Raw genomic sequence first — 21,063 nt, forward strand, 5'->3', positions numbered from 1 at the left:
ACCATCCCTGCTGGCTCTATGACTGAGCCGGCAACCATGTGGGCGGCTGATCTGGCTACCCAGGGCTCTGGGCAGGATCATCTGCTGAGCCTGCTCTCCCCGCAGAGCTGACAGAAGCTCTTTTCATGGATCGTGAGAAGAGCTTCAAAGTGTTAGAGACTTATAGTAGACTAACTGAAGCTTGCTTAAAACCTCTAGCCTTCAGTTGTCTTGCTTCCTGAATATAAGATCCTTTAAAAGTATTATATTGTCAGTGTAATTGGAGAAGCTCTTTTTATATGCTGCTAATATGGTGTTTTTATTATAGTTGGGAAATTCTTGATTCTTTTCCCCCCTTGCATTTAATCCAGATCTTCCCAAAAGAGTTACTGGGTTCATATCTGTTCATGAGATAATGTCTGAGCATGGTGCCAGTTGGCATGTTTATTTTCCAGCAACATGCTTTATGAGCAAGGTGGGCAGGTAGGCAAAATCCAGCTTCTGCTTTATGTAGATCAGCAAAAGCCCAGCACAAATGAGTTGCCTGGAAGTGACAAAGTCTGGTCTCAGGTCAGCTGGGCTCTGCTGAAAGTGTATCCAGAAAGAGGAGAGCTGCTTGGAGGTTTGCCCTGCCTCTCCTAAGGCTGAGGAAAGAGATGCTATAAGTGTGGGTCGTGGCTGAATAACTGTAATACAATTACTACAGGCCCAGGGTGCGGTCTGAGGGTGCATGACACAGCCACCTTGCTGAGTCTAAGTCGTTCTAAATCTGGTCAGTGTCTGCTCGATGATCACTTCTAAACCCCATGTCTTTCATCATGCATTCCATGATGGAAGCAAGGCAGGATTTAACTGTAAAAAAGAGAGATGTCTCACAGAGGCTCTGTAGCAATGGGGGGTGGGGAATGAATGGGTGAGAGAGATGGTAAACTAATGCAGTAATAAAGGTATTGGTGCTTGAAAGAAGCAGAATGTACTGCAGAAAGGGGTGAAATATCTCACCAAAGGACAGTAGGGACGTGCACGAACCAGTTCAGAGGCCCTTTTCTGGACCTCCTAACTGGTTCAGCTATTTTGCTGGTTGTGGTGGGGTTACTTTTTAAGCAGAGGGGGGTGCTCTTCCTCCCCACTCTACCGCGTTTCCCCCACCAGCACTGTGCTGAAAATTGCTGGTGCAGGGTGGCAGTGTACCCTCTTGCCGCCCCAGTCAGCGTCAGACCAGAAGTGGCCGGTGCGTGTTGCGCAACGTGACTGGGGCGGCAAGAGGGTATGCTGCCGACCTGTGCCAGCGATTCAGCACAGCACCACAGGGGAAGTGTGTGTGTGTGTGGGGGGGTAAGAGCACCATCTCTCCTGCTTAATGGTAACCCCCTGCTGCAAAACCAGCTGTCTGCCGGTTCATGCACATCCCTAGACAGGAGATGTAGTCTTGAAAGTGCACATGTGCACACACATGTATATGTAAAATTCCCAACTCCTGCTTTTTTGATATGGTTTTGTTTTCACAATGTGGTGCTCAAGGATTTGACACACCATTCTAACACTCTTATGCTTATCCTAAAATAAATGTGCAATTATGTGGAGATCTCAGGCATCTGTATGTCCTGGGGTTTGTAAGTATTTAACGATTAGCTTGTCTGAAACATTGTTTCAGATTCATATGCACCATCAAGGTTGATAAAATATGTATAAACTAGTATTTTTCAGCCCGTTATAATAACGGGCGCTAGATTTTTTGTTTTTGTTTTTTGTCTCTGCTGCCTTCCCCGGTCTGTGGTTCTCCTCCTCCCGGTGTTTGGGCCCCCCGCCGTCATTTCCCCTCCCGCCGCCGCCAGCCTCCATGCCGCGGCCGGTCTCCCGGGCCGGGCAAGGGCCCCAAAGTCTCCCACCCGTCTGGCTTCGGCGCCACCGCCAGGCCTCGGCAGCGGCTCTGCCGCCACCTCGGCCGGCTTTCCCCGCCGCTAGTAGGGGAGAGTTCCGCCGCTCGCCTTCCTTTCCTGCCCACCCGGCGGGCTCCCTCCTCCATCTTTCCCTCCCATGTTTTCCCTCCGACCCAGTCACCGGCTGAGCGGTCTCCGGACGGGCTGCTGGCAGCCTCCGCAGCCGGGCCGGGCCCTTCGCAGTCACCTCTGTGCTGCCGCCGGCCTGCGCCGGCCTCTGTGCCGCCTCCGCTCCGTCCCCGTCGCCTGTCTCCATCTCCCCGGCCCGGTCTCCGTCTCCTCTGGCCGAGGCAGCAGCTCTGCCGCTGCCTCAGCCAATTTCCCCCGCCGCCTCTTCCCTGGCTTCCTCGCGGCAGCCGCTTCTGGCCGCCCAACATGGCCGCCTGGTGCTGGCGGTCGTGTCTCCCTCGGTCTGTTCTGGGCATGCGCTCCACGCATGCCCAGAACGACCGAGGGAGGCACGGACACATGCCTGGGTGTCCACGGACGGACACCAAGGCTTTTATTATAGAGGATAGGTACAGAAGGACATTGCAATAGAATACAGGGAGCATGCTACAGCTTTTCACAGGGGTGAGCAGAAGGTAGATTAGGATTTACTGGTAGATTGCCAAAGGTTTCTGATTCCAAAAGCTTAACAATAGCTGTAGCTGATTTAACCCAGCCTTTGTCTCAAAGCAAGCCCACATGAGGGGGGGGGATGTTGAATCATTCCCTCCATGCTTTCCCAACAAAGACTGTTCCTTTAACTTAAACGTTCCTGTTTCATCAGTAGCTGATTCACGGCCACCAACCCCTAATTTATTACAGAGTTTGCCCCCACTGGATTTGGGTGAATGTCCAGAGAGACTCTCCTGCTCTTTACTATTGGAAAATTACACAAAAACCACATGCAAGCCTATACGTGATGAGAAAACTTGGTAGAGTTGCTGAGCAATCAAACTTGAGACGTGTGTTGCACTAGAGACAAAAACCCCTTTCCAGCCCACACTTTCCTGAATTAAAAATCCACTCAGAGAGGCTGGTTAAAATTGCAAAGGACAAAAAGAAAAATAAACTTTATTTAAAATACTACAGACTGCTTCCATCAGAGGCTTTCTCAGCTTTTAGTTACAGGTAAAAGGAACACTCAGTAACTACAAGAATACTTCAAAAAGCACCCTTAGATGCTATTGGGGTGGCACACTTAAAAAATCGTAGTTAGTTGCAAAGAGCATAGATGTAAGAAAAATACAAAAAGCCCCCTTTAAGAGTTTACAGAGACTTTTGCGACGCCCTGTTGGAATGGCTCCAGCTCAGTTTTTCTTAGCCTAGTTACATTACAGATAAAACACAATAGAACAGTTGTAAGGATTTGCAAAGCACACAAAAGGAAAATAAGTTCCTGACTCAGACTAACTAGCAAACCTTACCCTAGGCTAAACTTCCCAAAGCCAAGAGCCCTGGCTTCCTTCCCCCTTGAACTCACCTCGAACTCCAGGAGAGAATTCAAGTTCCCTGCAATCCTGTCTCTCAAGGATCTGCAGAAATCCTTCCATGAGAGAATTCTCCAGGCTAGCTGTTGACCACGAGGCAGCAAAACTCCATTGCTCCTCACTAAGCCTTCCATCCTTCCTCTCTCACCTCCCGCCTAGCTGCTTCTCCACAAAGACATGCTTTTCTTCCTCCTCAAGATCCCACCCACCATGTGCTGAGTGGCTGATCCCTAGAGTTCACTGCCTGTCAATCAAGACAAAAGTTAACTTCCAGTTCACTCTTGAGGGGAGGGGAGGGGAGGGGAGGGCTGATCGTTACAATAGCTAATAAAAATGCAAATAAAACAAAGTTATGTCATGGCTGATCTTGTACTGATTGCTTTTCTCTTGACCTCAGCATTCATTACCTGTAAAATAGGAGTATTAATTGGTTACCTTGGACTAGGTTTCTGTGCTGTTCTGCTGGACAATTTTGTGTGATCTGTAGTAACTCAAAATGTAAATACAGGTTATCCCAATATATGGCTCATGAAGTGCAGCAGTAATAACTGGCATTTGTATAGCACATTTTGAATGTGCAAAATGTTTCACATGTATTTTGTTGCTGTAACTATTACCATTCCAGAGCCAGTGTGGCATAGTGGTTAGAGTGCTGGACTGGGGAGACCCAAGTTCAAATCCCATTCAGTCATGAAACTCACTGGGTGACTCTGGGCCAGTAACCTATTACTCAGCCTAACCTACCATACAGGGTTGTTGTGAGGATAAACATAACCATGTACACCACTCTGGGTTCCTTGGAGGAAGAGTGGGATACAGCAAATTTTCCCATATCTCTGATGAGCAGGAACTGAGAGGGAGTAACTTGCCTAACACCATCTAGTGGATTCATGACAAAAGATTGGAAGCAGAGGAGTCCTCATTCCTTTTTTAGAACTACAAGCAGGTGAAATATGAACCACAAATAGGTGGGAGAGCCAGTGTGGTCTAGCGGTTAGAGTGTTGGACTAGGACCAAGGAGACACAAGTTCAGATCCCCACTTGGCCAAGAAAGTGGCTGAGTGAGTCACTTTCAACCCAATGAGTTATCTCTCAGCCTAACCTTCCACACAGGATCGTTGAGAGGATAAACATAACTATGTTCACTGCTCTGGGCTCCGTGGAAGAAGAACATAGAATAAATTAAATATGTGAACATTGACGAGTTTGGACGACATGACCAATGTTGGTATAGCTGTCCTAATACCAGAGGTCAGGCTCCCACACATGCTGTGGAAACCAGTGGTTTGCAACAACCTTACTTGCCACATTATGTGTAAACCCACTCAGTGTGTGTTATGTTTCCTCCCCTGCCAGCCACTGGCCATGAATGGTTTTCAGTGCTCGGACTGCTTTTGCCTGACCCTTGGCAAATCGGGTGTCGCTCCATGTGACAGGTGTCATGTTTTATTTTTTTTATCTATCTTATTGTTATACCACCTGATATATACATCTCTAGGTGGTGTACAAAATTTAAAACAAAATTTAAAAGTAAACACAGATTAAAATACACACAACACAATAAAAACAATAGCATAAAACAGTTATTAAAACAAATTATTTTTTTTAAGCCCCTTGTTTTGTTTTTAAAGCCCCTTGCTTTGTATGCATGCAGAATCCCCACACAATGAAGATCACTCAAAGCTGTTGGAACAGCTGCCAAGGTGCTGCATGATACAGCATATTATACCAGCACAGGGCCGAACAGTTCAGCACCAACCACAAGAGGTCTGTAATGTTTAATCAGGCCTTGGAGTTCTGTTAAACAAGAAAATCTATCTTCCTCTTCTAGCTGTAAACAGAGCCTCTTTCTTCCAGTAGTGAGAATCCGTGTATGGCAAAGAGTTCATGAGGAACAAAGCCTTCTTTTACACCATAGCTTTGGATAAGCTTGGCACTCCCTGTTGTGTAGGTGGGGCTTTTAAGAGCAACATGCCCCACATATATACTAGGTGGCTAAAACGGACTATAAATAAAATTCAAGAAGTATCAAATAGCATCAATTTCCTGTAGTGCTCTCTCTCTTTTTAAAACTTTGCCTTTACTGCATATTTCCTTTTACAACATGGAAAACAAACTGTACGGTGACTGATAAACACAAAAACGGGGCAACACAGTCCACTTTTGCAAGGAAGGTGATCAGTGTGTCAGACAGTTCGTACTGGAAGGTGCATCTAGAAAATGTGTCTGGTGGGATTTATAAGGTGATTACCTCAGTCCAAAATAAGATTTGGGTTGTTAGAGAAAAGAAAAATATGGCTGGGTTTCTGTTAGAATAGGAGATAAGTGTACTGCCCTTAATTTGAGGACTGCTCTTTGGAGTTAAAAGCTCAGGAACTCTAGTATGCTTGAATTAATGGTTTTAAAGCCATTTCTCTTTAAAAATTGTGTAAAGTGAAAATACACACATACTGGAAGAGTGAGTTAAGAAGCAAAAGACTGAAACAAGAAACTGCCAGAGAAGGGTCAACCAGGGTAAGGTATGAGGGTGTTTTGGAAAATAGCAGCACTTTTGACATACAGCATAGATAGCCATTTTGCTGTCAAAACTTCCAGAATGCCCTTGTGATTATCAACTACTTGTTAAAATGTTAGGCATTCATCATATTTTCTGGGGGGTGGGCGGATACTGGCATACCGCATTGTCCATCTCTGACAAAAAATTTCAATGTGTTTCAGTGAAACTTTCTTGAAAAGCTTATTTGCAGAAAGAAGTTCAAATAAAAAGCATGCAGACTTGTGCTATCAAAATGGTTTTCAAAGTTTTGAAGACTCAGATTACTCAGAAGCCGTGGTAGACTATGGTGACTAATAAGTAAATGCAAAGTAACTGCATTTAAAAAATAAAAATAAAATCAGGCACAGCAGATGTTTTGCACAATCTGTCACTTAAGACTTCAATGAAAAAGCCTTTATATGAAATGTGGTACTGAATGTATAAGGGCAAGCAGGTACTTTGTTTCCTTCCACTGGGGAAGTTCTAAAATACAAAGCTGTTTGTGGTATGGCAACTGCCAGTATGCACAAGATTTGTAGTTGATTAATGGGACTTTTATTAACTTCACACATTTGTGTATTTAACATAAGAACAGCCCTGCTGGATCAGGCCCATCTAGTCCAGCATCCTGTTTCCCACAGTGGCCCACCATACGCCACTGGAAGCCTACAGGCAGGAGTTGAGGGCATGCCCTCACTCCTGCTGTTACTCCTCTGCAACTGGTACTCAGAGGCATCCTGCCTTTGAGGCTGGAGGTGGCCTATAGCCCTCTGACTAGTAGCCATTGATAGACCTCTCTTCCATGAAGTTATCCAAACCCCTCTTAGGAACATAGGCAGCTGCCATATACTGAATCAGACTCTTGGTCTATCTAGCTCAGTATTGTCTTCACAGACTGGCAGTGGCTTCTCCAAGGTTGCAGGCAGGAATCTCTCTCAGCTCTATCTTGGAGAAGCCAGGGAGGGAACTTGGGAATCTTTTACTCTTCCCGGAGCGGCTCCATCCCCTGAGGGGAATCTCTTACAGTGCTAACACTTCTAGTCTCCCATTCAAATGCAACCAGGGTGGACCCTGCTTAGCTAAGGGGACGTCATGCTTGCTACAAAAAGACCAGCTCTCCTCTCTTAATGCCATCCAGGTTGTTGGCTGTCACAATATTTTGTGGCAGAGAATTCCACAAGTTGATTATGTGTTGTGTGAAAAAATAATTCTGTTTGCTAGTCCTAAATTTCCTGGCAATCAATTTCGTGGGATGACCCCAGTTCTAGTGTTATGTGAGAGGGAGAAGAATTTTTTCACAGCTGCCGCACACTTTCAACAAGCTGTCCACCACGACCCCAAGATCCCTCTCTTGCTCAGTCACCGACAGCTCAGATCCCATCAATGTATACTTGAAGTTGGGGTTTTTCATCCCAATGTGCATCACTTTACACCTGCCAACATTGAACCGCATTTGCCTTGTTGTCACCTACTCCCCTAGTTTGGAGAGATCCTTTTAGAGCTCCTCTCAATCTATTCTGGATTTCACTACCTGAAAGAGTTTAGTATCATCTGTAAATTTGGCCACCTCGCTGCTTATCCCTACTTCTAGATCATTTATGAATAAATTAAAAAGCAACAGTCCTAGTACAGATCCCTGGGGGACCCCACTTCTTACTTCCCTCCATTGTGAAAACTCTTCATTTATCTCTACTCTCTGTCTCCTGTCCTTCAACCAGTTAGCAATCCACATATGTACTTGTCCCCTTATCCCATGACTGCAAAGTTTTCTCAGGAGTCTTTGATGAGGAACTCTGTCGAAAGCTTTTTGGAAGTCCAGGTATACTATGTCAACTGGATCACCTTGATCCACCCACTTGTTGACACTCTGAAAGAACTCCAAAAGGTTTGCGAGGCAAGATTTACCTTTGCAGAAGCCATGCTGGTTCTCTCCCAGCAGGGTCTGTTCTTCTATGTGCCTTACAATTTTATCCTTGAGGATGCTTTCTATCAATTTTCCTGGAACGGATGTTAAGCTAACCGGCCTGTAATTTCCCGGATCGCCCCTGTATCCCTTTTTGAAAATCGGTGTTACATTTGCTACTTTCCAGTCCTCCGGTACAGAGCCTGACTGCAGGGATACGTTATATATTTTAGCAAGGAGGTCGGCAATTTTACATTTGAGTTCTTTGAGGACTCTTGGATGGATGCCATCTGGCCCTGATGATTTGCTAGTTTTCAGTTTTTCCGGACAGTTTGGAACATCATCTCTTGTCACTGCTATCTGACTCAGTTCTTTAGCCTCCATCCCTGAAAAGCCTGTTTCAGGAACAGGTATATGCTCAGTATCCTCTGCCGTGAAGACAGATGCAAAGAATTCATTTAGCTTCTCTGCAACCTCCATATCCTTCTTAATAATCCCTTTCACTCCCTCAGTGTCTAATGGTCTAACCGCCTCCCTGGCAGGTTTCCCACATCTGATGTATTTAAAGAAGTTTTTGTTATTCCCCTTGATGCTTTTAGCTAAATGTTCCTCAAACTCTATTTTTGCCTCCCTTATTGTCACCTTGCATTTCTTTTGCCAGAGTTTGTGTTCCTTTCTGTTCTCCTCAATTTTGCAGGCCTTCCAGTTTCGGAAGGAAGACTTCTTCCCTTTTAAGGCTTCCTTGCCATTACCTTTTTGTCATGCTGGCATCCTCCTGGACTTAGTGGTACCTTTCCTCCATTTGAGTATACAATCTAACTGGGCTTCTAGTATTGTCATTTTGAGTAAACTCCATGCATTCTGGAGCAAAGTGACTCTCCTGATTTTCCCTTTCAGCTTTCTTTTCACCACACTCCTCATTTTGGAGAAGTTTTCTCTTCTGAAATTCAAAGTGTCTGTGTTAGATTTCTTTGGTGATTCTTTCCCCACTTGTATACTGAATTTGATTGCACTATGGTCACTGTTCCATAAAGGGTCGATGACACTGACATCCTGTACCATGTCCTGGGTGCCACTCAGGATTAAGTCCAAGGTCTCCTTCTCTCTGGTTGGTTCCAAGACCAACTGTTCTAGGGCATAGACATTCAACGTATCTAGAAACTTGACCTCTTTATCATTACCTGACTGTGAATTTAACCAGTCTATGTGTGGGTAATTGAAGTCACCCATTATTACAGCCCTGCATCTCCTTGACACTTCCCTGATTTCCTCCTGCAACTCCCAGTCACTGTCAGCGTTTTGATCCGGAGGGCTATAGCATGTCCCCAGTAGCACATTTCCTTTCAGGCCTTGTATTGTCACCCACAGGGTTTCTGTGGAGTACGCCAGTCCACCTAGGTTTTCTACCTTGTTAGATTCTAGCCTTTCTTTAAAATACAGTGCTACTCCACCTCCAAGGTGCCCCTCCCTGTCCTTTCTACAAAATGTATATCCAGGGATAACAGTGTCCCACTGGTTTTCACTGTTCCACCATGTTTATGTTATGCCTATTTCATACATTTCTGTGTTAGCAACCAAGCACTCCAGCTCACCCATCTTGGCTTGGAGGCTTCTGGCATTGGCATATAAGCACCTATACGCTGAATCTCTTACCTGGTGTCTGCTATCTTTCTTTTGACTCTTTGACCAGCTGACACAGCCTTTTGTCTGCTCTGTATGTGGTTCTGCTCTGTTCCCTTTCTGTTTTATCTGAATCCTTTGCAGCCTCACACATTAAAAGATGGCATTTGCCGAACCAGATACTGTCCAGCTCCTGTCGGCTATTCCCCAGGTTTCATTTTAAAAGCTGTTCTGCAACCTTTTTTATTTTAAGTGCCAACAGTCTGGTTCCATCTTGGTTCAAGTGCAGCCCACCCCTTTTGTGCAGGCCTTGCTTGCCCCAAAATGTGTCCCAGTGCCTAATAAATTTAAACCCCTCCTCCCGGCACCAACATCTCATCCACACATTGAAACCCCTCAGCTCTACCTGTCTCACTGTACTTGCGCATGGAACAGGTAGCATTTCTGAGAATGCTACCTTGGGGGTCCTGGACTTCAAAATGCTACCTATCCACCTACATTTGGCTTCCAGGACCTCCCAACTGCATTCCCCCACATTGTTGGTGCCAACATGCACCACCATAGCTATCTCCTCCCCAGCACTGCCTAATAGCCTATCTAGACATTGCGTGATGTCCACAGCCTTCGCACCAGGCAGGCAAGTCACTGTGCGGTCAACAGACGGGTCACAAACCCATCTTTCTATCTCTCTAATGATCGAATCACCCACTACAATTAGGCCCCCACCCCCCAGAGGAGTATCCCCTGTGCGAGAGGATATGGGCTCATCATCCACGGAAGGGGTCCCTTCTAGAGCATTTCCCTCTTCCTCAGACCGATGTCCTCCTTGCCCAAGACCTTCATTCTCCCTGACAGCAGAGGAGCTAACAGCCCTGGAGTGGGATGCCTCTATCACATCCCTGAAGGTCTCGTCCACATGCCTCTCTGTCTCTCTGAGCTTCTCCAGATCCGCCACCTTGGTCTCGAGGGAACAGATTTGTTCCCTGAGAGCCAGGAGCTCCTTGCACCGAGCACACACCCATGACTTCTGCCCATGGGGCAAATAGTCATACATGCGACACTTTGGGCAATACATTGGGAAGTGTTACCCAGTGGCAAAGTTTTTCTACATTGCTAGCAGAATCCAGAGTATATTGATTTAGGGTGAGTCTTGTGGGATTATTTGAATGTATTTTGTGATTTGTTCTTGCTATGTATTTATTTGTTTTGCTGGTCAATGGACTGAATAAAGATGATTGATTGATTGGGAAGTGCCCCCTCTCCTAAAGGCTTACTAGCTTCATACTGGTTTTGTTGACTGTTTACAGTATTTAGAGATAGTTTATTAGAAGGATAGGTCTCAGCTGTAATGGTCAGCTATTTAACGGTCCAAACAGCCTTTCTTAAGAATATGAGGGAGGGATTTGTCCCTCCCTCCCTTCTCTTCTCCACTGGGCTCCTTGTGATCACAGGGTCTTGTTCCAGGCTTCCCCGCACACTTCTCGCTAAACTCTTGCAAAACTCCAACGTCCTGTTTGTTAACCCTGTTCGCTATACTTTCAGGTCTTGACCTCTTATGTAGAAAGTAGGCTTCAAACTGAGACAGAGGATGTGTCTCAAAGGAATGTGGGGCCTCTCCCAGCCCTAGCTGACTCCACCCCCTCCAGGAAGCAACAAACTAAAACACAGGAGTTTTCTAGCCCTGGCAAATGCTAGCCCTGGCAAATAACACACAAAGAGACTATGCTAGCCCTGGCAAATAACACACACAGAGCCTAGGACTTATCCCTTAAAGAGAAACCAGCCCCTCAAAATCTCCCCTCCTCCTGTTAGTTAGTTTAAAGGGGGGGGGAGGCTAGATGTTGTTGATTAGAAAAGCTTGCTAACCTCCTGAAGCTTCTCTTGCTCTTCAAGCAAGTTTGTTTTATTTAATAAAACCATCTGTGCACAGACAGAAAGATCATAGCCATGCAGATGCTGCAAGGAGCATCACTGTTCATTTTCTTGATCCAGAGCTAAAAGTAGGATGTGGATGCTGCTGCTGCTGTTTTGTGGTCCCTTAACAGCAAGCCCTGAAGATACTTGCTGGGTGGATGATGCTGCAGAGGCGCTTGTTGCTTCACTGGCGCTGGGAAATTCGTCTCCATCAATAGCATCACTACTGCTTTCTCTGGAGGCCTTTTCTCCTTGCATGATGTTTTTTATTTTTTCCATAATTTTATTTATGGAAAATGCCTGCATATATAAGATAGACATTTTGTTTAAAGAAACTCAATTATTTTTGTATCCTCTTCCCCCCACCCTCCAAATAAGCACACATTGTGGTTCAGTACTGGCTAGAATGAATTACTTATTAATATTTATATACCACTTTTCAACAAAGTTCTCAAAGCAGTTTGCATAGTGAAAAGAATGAGATAATGGTTTGCTGTCCCAAACACAAAGGTGACACCCATAACAGGCACTGAGGAGAGACTAAGCTGGACTGAATTTGGACATTAAAATAACTGGAAAATAAGATAAAAGTGACAGAGGTGCACAGGTCAAGTTCACGTAATTTTTTTCTTTTGATTTTTGAACAAAATCTGGGCTGTTGGCAGTCTAAAATGAATGGATCAATTCATACAAACAACATATGTGTGACTATCTGCCCAATTCAAGCTGACAGAAAGCAGTAGAGATAAAAATGGTGGTTTACAGGCTGCACAACCAAGAGGGATGCAATCTTGCTCCAGCCTCAGAGGCAAGATAATACCAAATCCAGAAGAGCAAAAATACCAAATCCAGAAAAGCAACAGCAAGAGAGAGAGGGCATACCTTCACGTCTTGCCTGTGGGCTTCTCAGAGGTATCTGGTGGGCCACTGTGTGAAACAGGATGCTGGAATAGATATGCCTTAAGCCTGATCCAGCAAAGCTGTTCTCATGTTGCTGACTCCATAGGATTCGCCAACACATGGATGCTCCTACTGCTGGCAGGGAAGGCTCTGTGCATCCTAAGTTCTCTGCCAGAGCAGTTGAGACTGATTCCCATTGGGAATGATGAGAGTTTGTCTCAGCTGCTCTGATGGAGCACTTAGGATGCACACAGCCTCCACTGTCATCAGTAAGACCAACTACATGCTGATGAGTCCTACACATCCAGCAAGAGTGCATCTCTCTTGCATGCACGTCTGGGTGCACAGAATGTAAGCTAGTATGCTTTGACGCTATCCTTTGAATCATTTGGTTAATGAAGATTGTACATGTGCACAACACCTTTTATTCTGAAAGTTTCTAATGGATCCTGGCATATTGACAATTGGATTATCCTATTCATATTAACATTGTAGGCCCCATATATGCAACATGGCAATGATCTACAAGAAAAACATAAGCCTGTGTTTACTGTTCAAAATGCAGGCGTATCAGTAAGTCCAGTGGAATTAATGTATGTGTCAAAAGTTAAGTTACTGAGCAACTTTCAGAAATAAATCTGTGCAATGCCTTAACCAAACATGCAGAAGGAAGTTCCCTCAGTCACACTGATCTTGTTTAATTGGTTTAGGGGAGTGGTCCATTACTTATTATGACTAATAATAACTGCCCTGAGCCATTTTTGGAAGGGCGGTATAGAAATAGAATTATTATTATTATTATTAATAATAATAATAAATGGGATGTCACTCAGACAACTAGATTATATGGTTGAGATAAATTCGATAACTTTATTTATTGTAAGTAAGTAAGTAAGTAAGTAAATTTATTACAGTCCTTAGACCAGCTTAACATTTAAAATAATACATTTATAATTTACAAAATATTCAAATTGCTAATACAAGCTCTACGAAGTTTGGATGCAACAAAACAAAACTTAGCCACATTTATAGAAGTAACAGATTTAAAATTTGACAGCAAAAAATCCAAGTAAAATTGATCCGTATGGCCAGGATGATTCTTTAAGAGAGGAGCAATAACCCTAATATGAGCATTCTTATAAATTAATTGTTGTATCGGCCAAAGGGCAGGTTAGATTTTTTAAAAATTAAATCAAGACCTGCTCCTAGCTGACTATTACAGTTTTGTCCTGCGTTTGGCAGTAATCTGAAATCCCTTCACCAAAACCACTGATTCTATATATACAAATGCTGGGTCTTCAGTATTTTTTTTAAGGAAGCTTAGGGTTGAACTCCATGCCACACACAAATATGTGCAACTTGTCCATTGCTGGTACTCTGACCCTGCACCCCCCAAAAGCAGCTTTGGAGAAGATCATGTAAATTAGGGAAGGAGAGATGTGTATCGTTTTCTTGTCCCATTATTTCTTGGCTTCATATTGCCTCAAGCAGATGATTCCCCTCTCCAAAATAAGGGTCAGAGCACAAGTTAAAATATTTACATGTAACATCTAGGTTAGCTCTCAACATGAGAGACACAGGATTATTTTTGAACAGGTCATCAGTGGTGAGCTACACATAAAATCATAAACCACCCTGAGCCATTTTGGAAGGGTGGTATACAAATCAAACCAAATCAAATCAAATCAATCAATAATAACTAATTTCCAGAGCTGGAAGGGACCTTGGAGTTCTTCTAGTGAACCCCTGGTCAGTGCAGGAATCTGCTACAGCAAGGTTTCTTAACCTTGGGCCCCCAGATGTTGATGGACTACAATTCCCATCATCCCCAGCCACAATGGACATGGCTGGGAATTATGGGAGTTGTAGTCCATCAGCATCTAGGGGCCCAAGATTAAAAAGCCCTGTGCTACAGCACTCCTGACAATTGGTCATCTAACCACTGCTTGAAAACCTCTGGTAAAGGAGACCTCACCAGTATATAAGGCAGACTGTTCCACTGTCAAACAGATATTACAGTGAGGAAATTCTTCCTGCTCATTACAGCTTGAATCTGCCTCTTTGTAAATTGCAAGGACTTTTTTTGGTATTGTTAGAGTGACTATCAGTGGCAGTGCACCAGAGCTGGAACCTATGAGAACATTGCGATAGCAATGTTATTGAAGACTGGCTAGCTACTGGCATCTCTAGAATACTGACAAGTCTTAAATTAGTAATGCATCTCTGCCGATCCATATTCTGAATCCTTAATTTCTGAGTGACTTGGGAGAAACATACATCTGGTCAATTACTTCTGGTCAACATACATTCAAATGCAGAACTCATGTAAGCTTGTTGACAGCCATCTATAAAAAGGGCAGTGTGAAAACGAAAATCAGTATTTGTGACCCACAACTGAAAGGAGAGCTGGAGAGGAGAGCTGGTCTTGTGGTAGCAAGCATGACTTGTCCCCATAGCTAAGCAGGGTCTGCCCTGGTTGCATCTGAATGGGAGACTTGATGTGTGAGCTCTGCAAGATATTCCCCTCAGGGGATGAAGCCGCTCTGGGAAGAGCATAAGGTTCAAGTTCCCTCCCAGGCTTCTCCAAGATAGGGCTGAGAGAGATTACTGCCTGCAACCTTGGAGAAGCCACTGCCAGTCTGTGAAGACAATACTGATGAGCTAGATAGACCACTGGTCTGACTCAGTATATGGCAGTTTCCTATGTTCCTATGAAACCTTGACATAGAGTTAAGGAGATGGGGATATAGCTCAGTGGTAGAGCATCTGCTTTGCAAGCAGAAAGTCCTAGGTTCAATCCTTGGCTTCTCCAGGTAGGGCTGGGAAAGATTCTTCCCTGAAACCTTGGAGAGCCTCTGCCAGTCAGTATAGATAGACAATACTTACTTGGATGGACCAATGTTTTGACTTGGTATAAGGCAGCTTCCTATGTCCCTCTGGGTGGCCTTTTCCCAAGGTATGACACTAGGGGTACTTTAATCATCCTTTATATCACAAAGCATTATCTTAAGGGCTGGATATAAATAAGATACAAAGTGTAAAGCACTTCATGTACTAAATGTTCTACAGCAATTAAATCACACATGGTTTACAATTCTTTGCAAAGAACAATGTAATATTTGGTAACAAGAAACATAACAAAGGCAAGGTCAGGTTGACGTACCAAATATATTAGTGCTGCATAAGAAACGCACATCACACTGGTTAGGGCGGTCTGTGCTGGATAAGAAATGATGTCAGACAAGAACAGTCTTCTGTCCTGGAGAGAGGGAGGGAGGGAGGAATAAAGCATTCTTTTGTCAAATTGCAATTCAGTGGGCATCATTCATTCACACTCAAGCATTTTAAGGGCCATTGATTTCAGTGGGAGAGTTAAGCACATGTTTATATTTTTCCTACTGAAATCAATGGGACTTAAAATGTTTATCTTTGGTTAGATCATGTCCCATTGTAAGTTATGGTAGGTAAGATCCTATGTGCTATCCTAATCATAAGCAAATTACTTAAGCACTAGTTCTCATTGATTTATATAGAATTTTTGGATGTATCATGTCTCAGTGTTAAGTTACATTAGGTAAGTTCCTATAGGCTATCCCAAGCATAATCAAGTTGAATGGAAGTAGTTCCTATTGATTTGAATGGAACTTAAGGCTGCAACCCTGGGAACATTTTTTTGAGACTAAATCTTGTGGAATATAGTGGAACTGACTCCCTAATCAACATGAGTAAAGAGCATATGACAGTAAACACACATCTAATGAAATGAATTCCTGTCCACAAAAGCATATGTCACAATAAATCTGTTAGTCTTTAATGTGCTACAAGACTCTTTTCTTCTTCTTCTCCATTGTGCATTTACTGTAAGAGACTAATGCTGCCATCCTTCTGGGATAAAATTGGGCTGTGTGTGCGCTTGGAAGTGTGAGACCAATTCCTGTTTCCAAAATATCTACACTGTATACATGCTACGGTTTGAATTACAAATTGTTGTTCACCAGCTGGTGAGGCCTATTGTTGACCAGTCAAAGTCATTTTGCGTAGATTACACTTATAGGAATTAAGAACAAATATGAATGCTGAAAAGGTTAACTCCTGCCAAGTAAAGCTTCCGTTATATTTTCTGTAACTAATTTGAATTATGTTGTGATTTGTAATAGTAAAAATTTTATTTGCACTAAAATGGCAGGTGAATGAGAATGAATTGATTTTAATTTTGTTAGCAAATATTTTTATGAACTCCAATTATAATAGTCATGACTTTTTTAATGGGAAAAATTATTTTAATCTCTCACCCAGTATTCTCTGATGTTAAAAGTAGTGCATTCAGCTAATTTAAGTGGCAGGATTGTGTATGCAAAATTTGGTATCTAGGTAATTGTGAAGTGTGGTTTTATTTTGCAAAAAGTTTTCAAAATATATAGCATGCCTGCCAACATGTCCCTATTTTCCCATTCAGATGAATGTTGGCAGGTATGCTATAGTAGATATCAAAGAGCCCTAATCCAGAAAACAGGTTTTCAGTTGCCTATATGGCAATCTCCAGGGTATTGTACACCTGTCATTATTTGTATGATTACATTCAGGGCAGGTGCTATGGTAGAATACCTGCTTTGCATCTCCAAGTATGACTAACAAATACTGTCGGAAACCCTGAAGCCACTGCCAGTCAATAAAGACAATACTAAGCTAGATGGACCAATGGTCTGACTTGGTATAGGGCAGCTCTGTATAATTTTCATGCTTTTCCTCTTTAATGTGTATGTTTTCTGTGGTAAATTCAACACCCACAGTGGGGGAGCCGGGCTGCGGGAGGCAGAAGGCAAAGAGGAAAAAGCTGTCTGAACTCAGTTGGCAAGAGTTACAATCACATTCTGTGAATGGATGACATTTAAACTGCAGGCACCATGGAGGAACAATGGCTAGGCTCTATTGTAGAAACAATTATCTTTAAGAACAGAAAATGTGAGCTACAGCAAACAAATTCATGACCTACCTTCATTTTATACAGAGGTTGTTTGGGAGTGTTCAGTTTTTTCAGGAGTCGATGAGATACTTTGTTTAGCTCTGAAAATTTTCTAACAAGATATGGCTGCAAGAATTTAGCAATTGATTTTGAAGACTGGGAGAGTCTATTTAGCCCATTCATAATGACTGCTCCATGAGCTGAACTGAACACCCTCGCCACAACTGACCCAGAACCCTGCACAGTACGGTCACTTTGCTGAAAAAGGAGATAATGAAAAACAAAGTGAGTGGAACGACTGTATAAAAACATTAGACCAGAGAAAGCCAACTTGGAGCATGAAGATGCTTTAGTACTGAGCAGCTGCCTATTCCTGTTTTAGAGAGCAAGAAGGGTACTTACATAATGTCAATGCTGAACCCTAGAAAATGAATGCTCTTGTTGAAAATACCAGCAATTTTTTTTAACTTAATAAGAAAACAATACATAATAGTACATAATGTTGCTGTTAAGACTCTAGAGAATGGATGCTTTTGTTTAAAACACCATACTTTCTTATTAATTGAACAAGAAAATAAATAATGGAAAATGCAGAATTCAGTCCACCCGCAACTTATCCTGTGAATGTCCCAAAGACACAAATAGGAGCTGCATAAGAACTCTTTCATGTTCCTGCTATCAATTTTTCATCAGGGTTATGCTGAAGTTGTTCTCAGTGGATTGTGTCCATAATATCACATTGTTATTCATAAGAACATAAGAACAGCCCTGCTGGATCAGGCCCAAGGCCCATCTAGTCCAGCATCCTGTTTCGCACAGTGGCCCACCAGATGCTGCTGGAAGCCACAGGCAGGAGTTGAGGGCGTGCCCTCTATCCTGCCATTACTCCCCTGCAACTGGTACTCAGAGGCATCCTGGTGGTACTCAGAGGCATCCTGCCTTTGAGGCTGGAGGTGGCTCACAGCCCCTTACTAGTAGCCATTGATAGACCTCTCCTCCATGAAGTCATCCAAACCCCTCTTAAAGCCATCCAGGTTGTTGGCTGTCACCACATCCTGTGGCAGAGAGTTCCACAAGTAGATCACGTGTTTTGTGAAAAAGCACTCATATACTTTCATATCATCATATATACTTTCATATCATCAGGTGTGTTGCTCTTCCAATTGCTCTTTTTCCTGATGTTTTTAAAATCGATTGTAAGCTGCCTTGGGTAGGCCCTGCCCAAGCCCCAACTGAGCCGGCTACTCCCAGATGGGAGCTCTTTCCTCTCTCCCTGCTGCCAGAAGGGGAAGCTCCTCCTCTTCTGCCCCTCCCCACCCTTCTCACCCTTGGCCTCCTGCCACTGTTTATTGGACTGCCTACTCTTTCTCCTGGCTGCTACCTGGCTTTTGAAATGGCAGAGGATGGGAAACAGAAACAGAAGGAAATGTGGAGGAAGAGTAGAATGGGCTACTTAGCCACCACTCAACTCCTTCAAATTTCTGTTCCCTGTCCTCTGCTTTTTCAAAAGCCAGAGAGCAGGAGCAGAAAGAAGAGAAGGAGGTGGCAGCAACAGCAGAGCCACTGTCACTAAGTCTTCATACAGAAAGGAAAGGAGGCATATACATTTTAACATAATAAATATATAAAATAAATATAAGTGCTCTGTTTGCATAGTGACTGTAACCAATGTATTTTAAGACATACTGTATATCAACATAGATCCAGACTGTGAACTCATACATCTAAATTGATTGATTGATTGATTGTTGCATTTATATACCACCTTTCATTAAAAACAATCGCAAAGCGGTTTACAAAAGTTAAAAAACATACAATAAAATGACAATAAAAGTATTAAGCTAAAAATATAAAAACAAACCAAATTTAAAATCTATAAAATACAAGCATAAAAATGATACAACAGGTAAAAACACATAGAAGCAGCAATAAAAACAATTATGTAAAAGCCTCGATAAAAAGCCAAGATTTAACAAGCTTTCTAAAAGCTGTAATGGAGTCAGAGGAGCGAATGGCCACTGGGAGAGCATTCCAAAGTCTGGGGGCAGCAACAGAGAAGGCCCTGTCCTGAGTGCCGGGCCTCCCTCATTGTCGGCACCCGGAGCAGAGCCCCCTCAGATGTCCTCATCAAGCAGGCAGCAACCTTTGGGATCAGGCGGTCCCTCAGGTACCCGGGGCCCAAACTGTTAAGGGCTTTAAAGGTCAAAAACAGCACCTTGAATTGAACCCGGAAATGAATTGGCAGCCAGTGCAACTCTTTCAGAATGGGTGTGATGTGCTCCCAACAGGCAGCTCCGGATAAAACCCAGCTGCCGCATTTTGCACTAGCTGCAGTTTCCAGATATTCTTCAAGGGCAGCCCCACATAGAGTGCATTACAGTAATCTAGCCACGACGTGACTAAGGCATGGGTAACCATGGCCAGATCTGCCTTCTCAAGAAAGGGACTCAGCTGGCGCACTAGCCGAAGCTGTGCAAAGGCACCCCTGGCCACTGTCTCCACCTGAGCTTCCAGAAGCAGAGCTGGGTCCAGTAGTACCCCCAAGCTGCGTACTTGCTCCTTCAAGGGGAGTGCAACCCCATCCAGAACCAGTAAATGAATTCATAATCTGGATTTCTTTTGATAGATGCGGTAAAATAACTTGGTTTCAGCCACTATGCAAACAGAGCACTTATGTTTAATATTTTTTGGTTGGTTGAAGTACGTGTGCTTGTAACTTAGCTAGTGTAAAGCTCTTCAGTTTCCTTTCCCCCCGATCTGCTACAACAGCTCCTATTTTGTCACTGTCTGCCTGTGTGATAACTTATTGCCACACTGTCATCTCCAGTGAAAACGAAGGCACAGTTTTACAGCATTGACAGACCTACACTGGCTTAGCTAGGAAGAAACTGTTACCATCAGCTAAGCCCTTGACTGCTCTGGGCATTGGGATGCACAACATCTAGGAGGCTCCATCACCTTATTTTTCATCATTGCATTTTCACCTGCAGTCAGCATCAAAATCAAACTAAAGTTTGTGGGAAGCATTCTGTTAAAAGATAATCTTGCTGTAGCCAGTCACAAAACATCATGGACTGGCAGAAAGTATGGCAGATAGTAGAAAACAAAGCTGCATTTATCTGCTGCCTTCATTCCCAATTTTTTCCGCCACCCCCTCCTCCAGTGACTATTTAGATGGCAATGGCTGCAAGGTTAAACTGAGAGTACTTTCTGCCCTAGCTGCAGGACAGCCCATTTATAGAATTTGTTTTCAGTTATCTCTAAATATACACACCACCTTTGCTGAATAACTGGACATAATCTAATATTAAATTGGTGCACATTCTGATCTGTTCTCCTGCTTGCCCTGTGCTTAAGACACCGGTCCGTAAGAACACTTAACTTAAGAACATTTAACAGCTGCATCTACCTGTAATGTCTTTGGTCTTAAGCAGTGTTCCCTCTAACAGGGGTTCCCAGATATTGTTGACTACAACTCCCAGAATCCCCAAGCAAAAGCCATTCCTGTTGGGGATTATGGGGGTTGTAGTCAGCAATATCTGGGAACCCCTGTTAGAGGGAACACTGATCTTAAGTCATCTTTGGTCTTAAATGACTTAATACCAAAGAACACTTAAGACCAAGCTAGACATTACAGGTAGATGCAGGTTATATCACCCCAGCAGCTTTTAAAAAATTTGAAACAGCTTCATGAAGGGGTGAGCTGCAGTGGCAGGGAGAAAGGTGTACTTAACCCTTTCCCTGCCTTTATTTATTTATATCCCTCTTGTCAACAAGAAGGTTTACAGAAGGAGGAGAAAGAGAAGAAGAGATGGTTTCCTGTTAAAGCCACC

General features: G+C 43.5%; 1 protein-coding gene across 1 annotated transcript in view; it reads right to left on the reverse strand.

Annotated features, from left to right (window-relative positions):
- Nucleotides 1–11,323: 11,323 nt before the first annotated feature.
- Nucleotides 11,324–21,063, reverse strand: part of SPATA9 (spermatogenesis associated 9) — a 70,960-nt gene continuing 61,220 nt past the window's right edge. Inside the window, exons 4-6 of the mRNA XM_053292680.1 lie at nt 17,261–17,488; nt 15,431–15,526; nt 11,324–11,667 (exon numbers count right to left, since the gene is read on the reverse strand). Coding sequence (XP_053148655.1) covers nt 11,422–11,667; nt 15,431–15,526; nt 17,261–17,488 — 570 coding nt within the window. The 3' untranslated portion in view covers nt 11,324–11,421. The remainder of the gene's footprint in view (nt 11,668–15,430; nt 15,527–17,260; nt 17,489–21,063) is intronic.

Source organism: Hemicordylus capensis, chromosome 2 (assembly GCF_027244095.1).
Source record: "Hemicordylus capensis ecotype Gifberg chromosome 2, rHemCap1.1.pri, whole genome shotgun sequence".
Classification (NCBI taxonomy): domain Eukaryota; kingdom Metazoa; phylum Chordata; class Lepidosauria; order Squamata; family Cordylidae; genus Hemicordylus; species Hemicordylus capensis.